This window comes from Sturnira hondurensis, unplaced genomic scaffold (genome assembly GCF_014824575.4).
Source record: "Sturnira hondurensis isolate 20B ecotype Veracruz unplaced genomic scaffold, ASM1482457v3 Scaffold0010128, whole genome shotgun sequence".
Classification (NCBI taxonomy): domain Eukaryota; kingdom Metazoa; phylum Chordata; class Mammalia; order Chiroptera; family Phyllostomidae; genus Sturnira; species Sturnira hondurensis.
The window spans coordinates 7559315-7574299 of record NW_028082759.1 but is presented as its reverse complement, the minus strand read 5'-3'; the positions used below and the strand labels follow the sequence as shown (position 1 = coordinate 7574299).

The 14985-nt window shown below is 39.5% G+C and overlaps 1 protein-coding gene across 2 annotated transcripts; it reads right to left on the bottom strand.

Annotated features, from left to right (window-relative positions):
- Positions 1–303: 303 nt before the first annotated feature.
- LOC118995369 (tripartite motif-containing protein 60-like) lies at positions 304–8989 on the bottom strand. Of its 2 annotated transcripts, none has more exons than XM_037058326.1 (3): positions 8559–8989; positions 6109–6192; positions 304–2282 (listed from the first exon to the last, which is right to left on the bottom strand). In XM_037058326.1, the coding sequence occupies exon 3, from the start codon at positions 2276–2278 to the stop codon at positions 857–859; it is 1422 nt and encodes a 473-aa protein (XP_036914221.1). In that variant the 5' UTR covers positions 2279–2282; positions 6109–6192; positions 8559–8989; the 3' UTR covers positions 304–856. The 2 variants fall into 2 exon arrangements, 1 of the variants encoding a protein (XP_036914221.1); XR_005068255.1 differs by lacking the exon at positions 304–2282 and adding an exon at positions 2456–2571.
- Positions 8990–14985: the final 5996 nt, after the last annotated feature.

Sequence of the window (14985 nt, the reverse complement as noted above, 5' to 3'; positions counted from 1 at the left end):
AAATATTTTTAAAAAAGTAACAACAGAAAAAAGGATAGAAATTGAGTAAATGTGAACAGTAAAATGAGGGATAAACCCAATCAAAATAAGAATCAGCCCTGGATGGTATAGCTCAGTGGATTGAGCACAGACCTGTGAACCACATGATCACGGTTCAATTCCCAGTCAGGGCACATGCCTGGGTTGCAGGCTGGTTCCCTGCAGGCCAACTCCCAGCAGGGGACACAGGAAAGGCAACCATACATTGATGTTTCTCTCCCTCTCTCCTTTCCCTCTAAAGATAAATAAATAAAATTTAAAAAAATCAACCCTGTGCTGGAGGTCCTAGTCAGTGCAAATAGGCAAGAAAAGAAAAAGAACCTAGGCTGTAAATGAAAAAGTGAAAGTCTATTTACAAATGGCATGAGCACGTCTACAGAAAACCCAGTGGATTCTACTTAGGGATAAATCTACCCCAAAATGTTAAAGTCAGATATACTAAAAACTACAAAAATTGCAGAGAGAATTTAAAGACCTAAATAAATGAGTTCATGGATTAGAAGCCCCAATATTGTTAAGATGTGATTCCTTGAATAGAGTAAGCCTAAGAAGGAAAACAACTAATCAACAAGGATTTCGAGGAAAAAGGTCAGTTCCCAAATGAGGTGAGGGATAGCAGCTGAACAGAGAAGGTACATTGTTTAAAAACAAACAGAGGGAAGATTATCTATTGATTGTGTGTGCATACGTAAGCATATATGGTGAGATCACTATTTCATTTTTCATTGTATTACATCAAAACTGACAAAGACAAAAAGACCAAAGCACATTACAGAGTTATTAAGGTAAATAGATATACAAGTCTCCCAATAGTTCACTATTCAAAATCTGTCACTGTACAGATTTTAAGAGGTTTTGAGTCAGTTCCAGTATGGAAATAGGGCCAAAGTGCTCCTGTAAAATAATCATTAAAAACATGAAGAAGAGATCTATCACTCAAGTTGTAAAAGGAAACCTCACCCAATTCATAGTCTAAAAAAATGCCAATCTTACTAGGTATTACTTTTGGCAGGAAATTAACCTTTTCAGGACCCAGTGCAGTGTAATTAATTGGACCACCTCGCCTGATACACCACAACCCATCCTCTAATAAAATCGAAGCATTCTGATTCTTTCTTCTTCTGGGAATAGAGTCTTTACAGACACCCAAGGCCCATTCAGTCTTGTCTTTCACTTCTACCTCCCAATACTGTCTGCCTGAATCGTATCCCTCAGAACCCAGAACAACTGGGCAGAGATAAAATCTCTTTGGGTTATGAGGTAAGTTTTGCATTCTGTTTCCATATTGTACAGTTTTTCTATCATCTGAAACAATAAGTTTACGATGTGCTGTTTCAGGATCTAGAAGTACATCAACTTGAAAATGCTTGATAATTTTGTTTAGGCCAGAATATTGTGGAGGAAGATGGTAACTATATTCTTTTAACTGGTATGAAAAAGGTTCAGGGGCCTTTAAGGTTTTGTATCTATGGTAGATGCTTCTAACATCTGTCAGGAATTCCAGTTTTGACTTCACATATTTGCTGTCTATCTCCTTTAATAGATATTTTAATGTGGAAACATGATCTGAAAAATCTGTTATGTTTTCATTTAATTTTGTTAAAATCTTCGTTTCTTCATCTTGTAATTGCCGAAGAACAGTCTCTTGCTCATTTTGAAGAAACAACATAAGTTGCTCAAATTCAGACCTTATTTCTTCTCTCCTATATTCTATCTTCTTCTTCAGTTCCCGTGATTTCCTGGTTTGCATAGTTATCACCTTCTCAATTTGTTCCACTCTATCTTTCCATGGTTCAAGGCAATATTCCAATCTTTGCCGATGATAGGGGGCGGCCTTCTCTATGGGCCAAACGTAATGTTTCCGGTGATCATCAGAGAACGTGCACTGTGCACACAAAACCTCTAAGTCCTTCTGACAGAAAAAGGTCAAAACCTGATTGTGTTTTTTACATAAAAGCTTCTCTTCTTGTCTCTTCCTCTTGCTTCTTCTTATCTGGAGTAGCTTAGCAATTTCAGTCAAATTGCCCAGCTGGGGGTTGCTTGCAAATTTCTTTTCTAGACAGCAAAATCGGCAAAAAGGGCAGGGGAAAGTATCAGTTAGATCCTTCCACGACATGCTGATGCAGGAGAGACAGAAGTTATGCCCACAGTTAATGGTCACTGGGTCTTTCAAGTAGTCTGAACAGATGGGACAGCTAGCCCCTGCTTGAAAGTCCGCCAGGGCTGTCACAAACTCCATTGAGCTGTGAACACAGGTGGTGGCAGGTAAGGTAATGTGTCCTTTAGTGAGGCCTGGCTCTAGCTTCAAGACCCAGTAAGCAGTGGATATCTTCCCCCAGACCTCAGGAACTGACCAGCTCCTAAAAACTTGTTTATCTCTCTGCCCCTTAGCTGGTGCTAAGTATACACCGCAGGCTGAACTCTATTACATATTAGAACATATTAGCTGGGCTGTTGCTCTTCCCACTCAATGATTCAAAGTCAAGCTTAATGGCTTTCTTGTAGCCTTGAGTCCAAGACAAGGAATCCTTCCTATGGATGAGAAAAGACATTAAATTAAAAATAGGATCCCACAATCACCAATGTAATAAAATACCCACACAGGAGTCATCCATGAATGCTAAAATCACTGAGTGGAAGTTCTTAGAAAAACAAGATTACATAGTTGTAGAGATTTACCCTGCATATTTCTATTAATCAAAAACAAAAATAGGGAACAAACTGACCTTATGTGCTTCCTGATACACTGCAATATTAAGCACATAACATTGTCTATAAAATATTCTTGCCTGCCCTGTCCGGTGTAGCTCAGTGGATTGAGCGCGGGCCTGTGAAGCAAAGGGTTGCCGGTTCGATTCCCAGTCAGGGCACATATGGGAGGCAATCACACATTGATGTTTCTCTCCCACTTTCTCCTTCCCTTCCCCTCTCTCTAAAAATGAATAAATACCAGACGATCGCGGTTCGATTCCCAGTCAGGGCACATGCCTGGGTTGCAGGCCAGTTCCTTGCAGGCTAACTACCAGCAGGGGATGCGCAAAAGGCAACCATACATTGATGTTTCTCTCCCTCTCTCCTTCCCCTCTAAAGATAAATAAATAAATAAAATTAAAAAAAGGAAATAATTGGGGTTATCCTTGGGAAAAAAAATAAAAATGAATACTTAAAAATATTCTTGCCAAAATATTCCATTTCAATTTAATCAAAAAAGTTCTAGATTGAAGACTACAGAAGTATGACAAAATGTGCAAGCCTGGATTGAGTCTAGTATCTTAAAAGTTAAACAACTAAAATTTTTGGACAAATGTGAGAATTTTAGTACAGATATCACTATTGTATCAGTATTACATTATGTTTAATTTGTCACAGGTAACAAATAAAATGTCCTTGTTCTTAAGAAATACATACTGATAGCCCTGGCCTGGTAGTTCATTTGTTTAGAGCGTCATCCTGATAGACCAAGGTTGCAGGTTCGATCCCTAGTTAGGGCCCATACAAGAAGCAACCAACGAATGCATAAATAAGCAGAACAACAAAGTGATGTTTCTCTCCCTTTCTCTCTCTCTTTCTAAAACTCAATAAACATTTAAAAAAATGGTGGCTGCAGCTTACTTCCAGAAAGTTCACTAATTTAAAAATGTATACGCAGAGGGTCCTTGAATAACACTGTTGTGTTCAATGGTATATTAACATATGTTCAATGTTATTATAACATAACATTATGTTATAACGTTGATGAGATGTCAGAAGAACTTAACTCTTGTTTCTATCAATTAGCCGATGGTAAAACTGGTTTTGTTATACAGCATGTTCCTTCGAGTCATAGAACAGACAACGACATTAAATCAGAACTTACTGTATAAATATAAGAGAAAAAGCAACTATGGAAAAGGTTAACAATTGTTAAATCCAGGCAAAAAGTATATACAGTATATTTATATTTATTGCGATCTATTCAACTTTTCTGTGGGTTTGAAGATTTCAATATAAAAAGTTAAGGAGAAAATTTCCTGGCTTGTTTTCAAGATAGCCACCGACAATCAATTTTAAACCAACCAAATCCCTCCAAGCTTACGAGCCACCCAGTACAGTCTTCTTTCTTTCCCTTCTCCCTACACCAATATTTTCTCAACTTTTGCTTTTCCTCATAACCCAAAGATAGAATAATAAAAGCATGGTTTTGACATTTGAAATTGGCTTCGTCTTGGTGACCTAGCAAGTTTTTACTACAGACTTTCTGCCAGCAGAATAGGAAAACGGCAGTAATTCTACAAAGTCTCCACTGATAAATTATTCCCAAATTCAAAGCCTGGCTCAGTGTCTTGGGCCTGCACAAATAAAAGCTATTATAACGACACGCTATGGGAAGCAGTGTTTCAGGGCTAACATTATGCAAAGGTTCCACTTCTGGTTATTTATGGTGTATTTCTTAGGAAAAGTGCGCATATTTTTTGAATGCCATTTGTCTGACCTATAAAATGGGGATTAGGGCCTTTTAAAATAAAGATATCATATAAATGCCAACTAATAGATGCCTACTGTTCTTGGCCAAGGAGGAGCTTTTTTTCTTTAAAATATTTTGTTAAAGATTTTACTTACTTATTTTCAGAGAGCAGAGGAGGGAGGGAGAAAGAAAGGGAGAGAAATACCAATGTGTGGTTGCCTCTTACTGGGGCAACCAATCTCCCTACTGGGGACCTGGCCTGCAACCCAGGCATGTGCCCTGACTGAGAATCAAACCAGTGTGACCCTTTGCTTTGTAGCCCAGCACTCAATCCACTGAGCAACACCAGCCAGGGCAGCAGCTTTCCATTTTAGATTTCTTTGCATATGGATCCAAATACAACACACACACTGAATTTCATTAGTTCTCTTAAATATTCCCTGCCTCTCTACTTTTGTCCTATTGACTATCTCAAGTTTCTATCACACCCACACCCACACACCCACACAGTTGTACCAAGGCACTTGTTAATTTGTTCCGGAACTCCTGATGAGTGCTGAAACGGATGAGTACCAAGTAACAAAGCACCTTCTCCTGTGGAGTGGTGTTCTGACTCATACAAGTTCTAGCAAGTATGAGTCCTGAGCTAGCACCAAGTGTCCAAACATTTTTTTTCTTGTCAAAACGCAACAAGTACTAGGTTTGATGAGGCCTGAGGTTGACAAGTATGAAGGTATGACTTTATATATAAGTATAAAAAGTTAAGAAAAATATATAAAGGCATATACACACACGAACTTTTATATACTATCTCAAGTTTCTTGTCATTCAGATACCTTCATAAATTATTATCTTCATCTGGCTACGGTCCCGACTAAAGCACTTGGCCTTTATTTTTTAGCAACTGTTTATTTTTAATCAACCTTTTTTCCATTCATGCTGTTTTTCCTCTTCACAAAGCACACTGCTCGGGCCTGCGAACCAGACGATCGCGGTTCAATTCCCAGTCAGGGCACATGCCTGGGTTGCAAACTGGTTCCTTGCAGGCTAACTACCAGCAGGGGATGAACAAAAGGCAACCATACATTGATGTTTCTCTCCCTCTCTCCTTCCCCTCTAAAAATAAATAAATAAATAAAACAAAACAAAACAAAACAAAAACATCATTAAAAGTTTAACAAAAAAAAACAAAGCACACTGCTTATTCTTTCCAAGAACTAAGTTTGCTCCTTTGGGAGACTCGGACCAAGAGACATGTTCTCTAGGGTGGTTTATTATGTGTTGGGCATTAAGCTAAGAATCTTTCATACAGTCTCTGATTCCAGTAAGCTCTCAAAACAACCTTCTAAGTTAAGAGCTATCATCCTCAGTGAGCTATAAAGCTGAGTCTACAATAATTTGAATACACTCACATTACATTATACTGTCCCTTCTTCACTTCCACAGCATTCTATTTATCTCTCCACATCTAGTCCAAAGACCACATAGTTTTTGTATTGATATGTTCATATTTATTCATATTTGATAACATATTCCAAAAAAATTAAGGGAGAAAAACAGGAGCTTACTGATTGCAGGAATATGACAGTGAAACAGATATAACACAAATTGAGAAGTAGCAATACCTGACAGAACTGAATTTTCATCCAACTTGGTCACTTATCTTGGTCAAATTAATTTCTCTGAGCATCAGTTTTTCAGAGTGACACCTGTCATTGAGAAAATAATGCAAGGCACATGTCACGGAGCTGGCACATGTACATTGAAAAGTATTATAAGGCTACCTCATAAAATCTCAAACGCTCTTGAGAAATCCAGCCAAATCCACATCTCATTGTATCCCATAAAATGTTACACTTTATTACACTATATATTACATGTGTGTTTATTTACTTACATATAAAAAGCACTACTGATATTTGACCTAAAACTGCTATGTCTGGTTAGCTGTTACACCCCCAGGGACCATTAAAGGCATTAATTTCCACTAGGCTCATTGTAATAGTACGATGCACAAAACTTCCTATACTCATTTTGGAGGTGCAGGAGACAAGTTTCAGAACTTTAAAACACATTGAATTTTATCCAGCTTTGACTTTTAATCCTCGAATGATACAGTCACACCCTGTGCAACCATGTTTTGATCAATGATAATCACATATAACTCTGGTGTGATTATCAGAGTCCCACAGACTATTACAGAGCGGAAAAGTTCCTATCACCCCAGCATGAGACATTATGGATCATTGTGTCACAACTGCCTATAGTCTTCAATACAGTAACACCATGTACATACAAGTTCATAGCCTAGGAGCTGTAGGGGAACAGAATTTGTCACCCCAAAACATGCCTCTTTGGTGTAGGATGATAGTAGGCTGGCTAATTTTAAGAAAGCGTACACTAGGGAGACACACTCAGAACACCAAGTAAAAGTTACCCTTTGTAAAAGAAAATTTACATTTGTAGGAGAAACCTCCATTTGTATCTCCCTAGGCAGGACCAGGAAGAGGAATAAAACTTTATCTCTAGGAACTCTTATCAATGCAGAAGACAATGACTCAATCTGCATAACAATCTTACCCTCCTTTATTGTGCGTTTCCAGTAATCCTTTTACTGTACCCTCCCATAACTGACTCTCCCACCAACATATTTTCTCTTCAGTTTAAGATAATATTTGAGGTGGTGTTTTCTGTTATTTTGGTGAGTTTTACTCAGTTTTCCTGGGTCTCTCCCCTGGATGCAGGAGGTATATGCATTAAGAAAGATGGCGACTGCCTGGGATTGGGCGTGAGGTTGCAGAGAACAGTAGTAAGAGATTAGAAAATTTAGGCTGAAGGATGTTTTACGAAACTTGCCCAACCAATATCATGCCGCTAGTAAATTGCAGAGTATAATGGGAAAACTAAAATCAAAAGAAAAATATATAGCCCTGGCTGGTGTAGCTCAGTGGTTGAGCGCGGGCCTGCGAACCACACGATCGAGGTTCGATTCCCAGTCAGGGCACATGCCTGGGTTGCAGGCCAGTTCCCAGAAGGGGACTCACGAGAGGCAACCATACATTGATATTTCTATCCCTCTCTTCTTCCCTTCCCCTCTAAAGATAAATAAATAAAATCTTTAAAAAAAAAAGAAAAATATATATCTGTTAAGAAAATATGTACAAAAAAAGGATTCTAGCGCTGTACAAGGAACATAGTAGGTACTCACTCCAGGTATCACTGTGCCTTCCATTTCCCCAGCACTTGTACAAATCAGTCTTCCCTGCTTTTCAGAATGAGGCCATTAAGAAAACAGACCACGAACTGAACACAACTAGTTTTACAGGCACTACCATTGTAGTTCAAGTTACCCACGCCTCTTACCTGGATTACAGTGTGAGCCCTTTTCTACTCTAAAACACAATGGTGCCTCCAATGAATTGCCTCACTGTGGCTAAACTGATCTGTTTGCTGGGCCACATTCCCAGTTTCTAATTTGGTTGGTGTGTATTATTTCTGAGAAGTTCCCAGGTGATGCTGCTATAGCCTCGGAACCTTCCTTTGTGAACTACTGGTTACACAAAACTTAAAAAAACAAACAAACTTGTAGATTCCTAGGCTTCCGTTTCAACCTCTTATAAAGGATGATTCTTAACTTGCCTGAGCCTAAATCAGGTCATTTGTAAATTTGTAATAATAATCCTCAACTGTAAAATACTTGTGAGGATTAAGAGATGTTTAAATTGGCCAGGAGGTGTAGGCAATGTAGGAGGGTAATGGGTTCTCAAACGGTACCTACCACTCCACTCCCTTAACCTCCCACCAAACAGTCATTCTTTGGAAATAACGTGGCAACCCTCATATTCTTGTTCAGATCAGTATCTTCTCGAAAACTTCTAAGGCCCGCCACCCCCATTCTGATACCACACGCCTGGGACCAGGGAGTTGAGCCTGCCTGACCGAGGAGACCCACTGTGGACAAGCCGAGACGACCCGGGGTCTGGCGCACAAGAGACGCTCAGGGAGCCTACGCGACCTGCTCGGCTGAGCCTCACGACAGCCCGGTACGGCCCGGTTCCGCAGCCTCCCGGCTTACCTGGAACCGACGGCAAGGAGCGACACTGCCGGGGTCTCAGAGCCCGGTCCACGTAGGACCTCGATCCGACGAGCGTGAGCAGGGTCTTTCGCGGCCGAGGCGCGCTCTCGGCCGGCGCGACGATTGGCGGTTCCTCCGGAAATGAGCAGGTAAGAGACGGGCGCGAACCGAATGACCCCGAGTGGAGGGCGAAACGCGGCCGGAGCGCGGGAGCACCGCTGCGGGCGTTTCCCCGAGCGCTAAGGCCTTTGTTGTGGCTTCAGCCGATCATTCCATTCCCAGGGGCAGACTTCTCCGATTCCTACTGTTGAGCCACTTGAGGGTCGAAGTCAGGTTTCAGGGTGGTTTTTAAAGCTTCGCCACCGCACCCTCCTCCTCGCAGACACAAGGCAATGGGGAACTTTGCGGCAGAGGAGCCGGTTCACTTGGTCTGTGGTCGCTGGTGAGGAGGTGGTAAACCTTGGAATGGGAACTGTCGCCTCTAAGGCTCAGTTTGGATCTCAGTAGGTGAGTGGGAGGGTGTGCCCCACTGTAGAATTAGGCCAATCCCATCTTGGCTCACTGAGACCTTCTAAGGAAGTGACATTTAAGATAAAAGTTGATTGGTAAATTTGAGTTAGTTGGACAAATTCGACGGTAAAATCTATAAGGATAAAGGAAGAGCGAATGAGAAGGCTCTTAAGTCTGAAGTTTGAAGGTGGTACCTGAGTGACTGAAACAAGTTGGTTTGGCTGACACCTCGAGAAGTAGGGAGATGCGGGGAGTAGAAAAGATTTAAAAAATGGCTTTTGTGAGGCTGATGAGATAGGCAAGAATTGCTGCTGCAAGACCAGTTGAGGATTTCGGTAGTTGAGGATTTGGGATCCTCAGGCAATTGAGGATTTCGGTCTTTATCAGGTGCAAAGGAAACAAGTGAAGCATTTCAAACAGTTAACATAATACAAAGGCATAACTCAGAGATACTGTGTAGATTTGGTTCCAGACATCGTAATAAAACAAGTATTGCAATAAAGCGATCTTTTCTTCCTCCCTCCCTCCCTCCCTCCCTCCCTTCCTTCCTTCCTTTCTTCCTTCCTTCCTTCCTTTCTTTCTTTTGCTGGTGGAGGGTCTTGCCTTCCATTTGTTAAAAAAAAAAAAAAGCAACGCTTAGGAAACACAATAAAGCAAAAAGTGCCGGTAATAAAATTTGAAATTTTAGTGGATCACTGGCTACAATTCAGAAAATAGATCTCCTGGTGCCTTTAAAAAATCTAAGAATTAGTGCTTGGTGCATGTGTAGAGCAGTTAAGTACAGATGTGAATTAGAGACTTAACAGACACTGTTAAAGTTATATGCCTAAACCTTTTGAATTGCTGGTGGCAGCAACTTCCTCTTTTCATTGATTCTTTTACTGTGGGGTGAGTATATGGTTTTAATTTAAATATTTTAAGATACAAAATATGAGTCATTCCTATCATGGTTCATGACATAAAAAGTTACTTAAGACAGGAGCTCCTTTGTTATGAAGCTGGCCTTGCTTTGTAGGCTATCGCATAATTCAACAGGATGGAGCCCGCCTTCCTGCTGGATGTTAATTGCACTAATGAGTTGGTTGTTATACATTGGATTCTTCCTCTGGACCCACTGTGTTTTAAGAAATGTTACCTTTTTTCCTACAAGACTAGTTCAGAAGCAATCTCATTTTCACCCTACTCCTTGTATAAGAACTGAAACTTAATTTTTCAGGAATTTAGTTTCTTAGTCAAGGAGTATATTTCATGTCTGTTACTATCTGAGATGCTATGTAGTCTTAGTCTCTAACTGCTCCCTGGTTTTGGCAGTTGCTGCTCCTTCTCTGTCCTTCATGCTTACATGTCAAAGTCTGCAAGGGCATCTGACAAACTTTTAAAAGGTAGCATGAAACATATACAGATGTGCATCTGTAGGCATACACATACCCAGTCTATGTCCTGCTGCATATATAGAGGAAGCTTAAGAGCAGTGGCTAAAGATTCCTAGCTTTGGAGTTAGGCTCCTGGGAGTTCAAATCCAAGGTCTACCCTCTTTGTGTAACCTCTGGCAGGTTATCTTTTTGTGCCTGTCTTCTCATCTACTAAAAAACGGGCTGGGGTTAATAGTAGTACAATTGCCTCTTAAGAGTTGTACTAAATGACTTTTCATATGTTAAACACCTGGAAGAGTGTCTGGCATGGTAAATGCAATGTAAAAACAGATGACAAGTAATGTGTATATTTGTGTATGTGTATATGAACACACTATAAATTCATCTAATGTCTGTTTCAGAGCAGAAGGGAGATTTAGAGGGAACAGGTGTATCACATGGTTTTATATCACTTGTAAAAGTTTTTTGTTTCAGGCTCTTTTGATGTTATGTTGTGTACTGGTTTATATGATTTTAAAACTGCTTTCTTATGACTTATGTGAAGTTGTTTTAATCCACTTGTTTATGACAAAGAAAAAAGTTACTTTGATAGAAGAATGTAGTAAGTTGTGCCAGAATGTCATAATTCTACATCTTAATCATTGATAAGCTGGGCTGCTAAGAGGCCCTGCTGGGGGCTTATCAATAAGGACACAGAGAGAAGCCAGTGCGGCAAAGGGACATTTAGAGTATAAATATTGAGTTTGTGGGAACTATTTGAGTTTTAGTTTGGGTAGGGCAACAGTTCCCCAACCTAAAGACTTTCCAAAGATCCTTGGGGCATTTGCTCCCAGCGTGGGGAGATACTCCTCAAAAACATTGTTGATAAACTCACATTGGCCTGGTGAGTGATCAGACTACCTATGGGCACTGGCATCTTTGACCCTGTCAACCTGCTCTAGCAAAAGGGGTCTTCTACTTTAGTGCTGGCAGCTGAAAAACCACCAACCCTTTGGTTGGTGGTTGCTGACTCTCCAAGTGCCTCCACCTTGTAAAAGATACACCTCATATGAAATTTAGACTTCATTCCTTCACATCTCCTTGCCTGGAAAAACTGTAATTAATCTGTCATTTGCTTGGGATGTTATTTGTCTATTTAGTTTTATTAAGAGATATTATCCTATAGGCTATTGACTTGTGAAATTATGACTCCCACATCAAACCTGTGCTAAATTAGTTGTTGGCAAAGATAAAAAATACTTTCTGGAGCATAATTTTGCTACCTCTCCAAAACAAAACAAAACAAAACAAAACCTCAAAACATACCATTATTATAGTTGTTTGAAATATTCTGCTTAGTACATAGGATAAACAAAAAGTAATTTTACTTTTTATGAGTACTATTTTTCTCTTTAAAAAGTAGTTGAAGCAAACAATAATTTCTGGGTTTCCTTGAGAGGAGAAGGAAGGGTGGGAGGGATGAACCCTAACTGTGTTCGGTGGAGTCACACACAAAGACAGAACAGGTCTCTGGCCAAGAGGGCGCAAGTGGTGATGCCTACACCGACCTGCCTCTAGAAGGGGCCTAAAACTGTAGACTAAAAAGGTTTTTCCTGTTTTTCAGGTGCAGGTCAGAAAACAATTTTTTAATCCCATTGCCAAATATCTGGCTTTAGTAAATAACTTAAAACTCCTAATTTAATAGTCCTTCTGGTTAAGAGCACATTTTGGAAGGCACGTGGAGTTGTATCTCAAATATATCAGTTTACTAGCTGTGTGATTTCAGATTACTCTTACTTTCTAAGTACCTGTTTCCTCATCTGAAAAGGGGCAAAGTGATACTTAATCCCACAGAATTATTGGGGAACTGCTTTGTGAAGGCTGCGGCCCTTCTTTTCTCCTTCCTTTCTAACAAGTGCACTTTTTCTTATATTAAGCAAACACACAAAAGACCTGAATAATTTAAAAAGAGAGGCTTAGATACTTTAAAAACATACCTCCAGAAATTATAATATGGACAATATCATCCACAATCTCATCATAGGGAAGAGTATCTTAACAGAAAACATCACTTTTTGGTCAAATTTCAATTTTAGAACTTTTTCCTTTCATTTTTTCAAAGCTAATATATTTTTTAAAGATTTTATTCATTTAGTCTTAGAGAGAGGGGAAGGGAGGGAGATAGAGAGAGAGAGAGAGACATTGATTGGTTGCCTCCAACAGCCCCCAGCTGTGGACCTGGCCTGCAACTCAGACATGTGCCCTGACCAGGAATTGAACTGGCAACCTTTAGTTTTGTGGGATGATGCCCAAACCTGCTGAGCCATGCTGGTCAAGGCTCAAAGCTAATGTTATAAAAAGTTTACCAAATGCTAAAGAATTGGAAATATTTTTGTCTTGGCTTAATTGTAGTATTTGCACTTCTCATGACTTATATGGCTTAGTTTATAAAAGGCATATTTAGTTAAGCGCTAACACTATTTGAGTTATAAAACACATTGTCCAGGACTCACTGGAAGAGAAAAAAGAAGTTTGGAAACTGACATACTAACACATTCTACCAGGTAATGTTACATTAAAAAAAACAACCCGAGAAATGGCTGCAAACCAAAATATTCCTTTACTATTTTCCATTAGTTAAAAACTTAGAAGAATATTATAGTCACTTACATAGAAAGTGCTGCAAAACAGTTGATATAAGGTATGAGTATTGTGATAATCCTTCAAGTATAGAGTCAGGAGATATTGTAGGTAGTTCTTAACTATACAATCAGATGTTAAACTGCCAGATGAAATTGATAGGACTTTCCTGTAGAACAGCTGGCAGGGGCAGAAGCCTCTATCAACCTCACTACTTCTCTTACTGAGACTCCTTGGAATCCAATTATATGATTTTATAGTAAGACGTGAACTCAGATGAAAAAGCCAGGGCTAGAATCCAGTGTTCTTTCTACAAACACTGGCCAGGCAGAAGCCAAGTATGAAGAACGGCATACAGATTTAGGGTTTAGGGAGTGAGGTCAATTTTGGAAGTGAGAAAGGAGGAGTCAAAGGGGACTCAGGCTTCAATATGCTTAAAATAAGGCTTTTTACTGACAGGATTAGTATTACTAATCTTTTCCTTTCACCTCAGGCGCTAACATGGCTTAACTAAGCCTGTCTTTCTTTTTAAAAATTGATTTTAGAGAGACAGAGCAACACAAAAGGAGAGAAACATTCATTGGTTGCTATTTGTATGTGCTCTGACTGGGAATTGAACCCTCAACTTTGTAGTAACAGAATGATGTCCTAACCATCTGAGTTATCCAGCCAGGGCTGATCCTATCTTTCCCCTAAAAGTTTGGTATTTTGTTCATCATACTTCTTTTTAGTATTGTTTTATTTGTTTTCAAAAATGGTATAAAAATATTACTCATCTTGATTACTAAGGCTTTTGGCACACCCTTAAATTTGGTAACTATTCATTCTGGCCCTGCAAAGGAGAGCGAAAATGATGTAAGAATGGGAACAAAGACTGATTTCAGAGTTTGGAAAGAAATGAGCCAAGGAAGAAGGGGTCAACATGTACAATTGTTCTTTGATCTACCACTCCATCTGTCCTACTCCACTGACCCACTCCACATCCCCAAGATGGGGTGGCATCATTATTTCTGATTCCCCTAACCATCTTGATTATACTGTATAAAATATCTTTTGTATTCTGAAAATATTAGAAATTACAAAGAACCTTTACTAGAAAACTAAAGAGACAAACACTAAATCATAGACATGGTTAAGTTTTAAGTACAAACATTTAACATTCCTCTGGTCTGCTGCTGTATCTCGCTGGTGAATATGGTTCTATTGTCATGGTCTTGTTCTGGTACGCCACTTTCAGCGTATAAGCCACTGGTTGTTGAGTTTTTATAGATTTTGAGAAACTTTTCCCTTACACTGATAATCTAGAATTAAGTAAAAGATCTGCTGTAGCAGGGCATACAAGGAGAGATGGCAAAGAGATTCAGGCTGAACTGCTTCAATTAAAACCATGGAATAGAGACAAATATTAGGGAAACTTCTGTTATACTGCACTCAATACTTTGAGCATCTTTTTTTTTTAATTTAAGATTTTATTTGTCTTTAGAGAGGAAGGGAAGGAGAGAAGGATCAATGTATGGTTGCTTCTTGTGAGTCCCCTGCTGGGAACTGGCCTGCAACCCAGGCATGTGGCCTGACTGGGAATCAAACCGCGATCATGTGGTTCGCAGGCCCATGCTCAATGCACTGAGCTACACCAGCCAGGCCTCTGAGCATTTCTTATACAAACTAAGTACAGCTAGATACTCAAATCCCTGAGTGTTTTATTGAACAATTATTCAAGTGGTATGAGCAGAAATGTATAACCATTCAATTACTTTACAGTGGTATGGCTGGATTTTAACATTTTGTGGATGTGAGAATCTGTACTTGAAAAAATAGACTTGTACTCATTGAGATGTATCTGAACTATGTATTGTTTCTTTTCCTTTATACAAAATATATAAACATATCAATAAATATGTGCTTTAAACATAAGTGATAATAGC

Bases quoted from the DNA above. Each gene is read 5' to 3' on its own strand.
- LOC118995369 (XM_037058326.1), bottom strand. From the start codon at position 2,278: ATGGAGTTTGTGACAGCCCTGGCGGACTTTCAAGCAGGGGCTAGCTGT.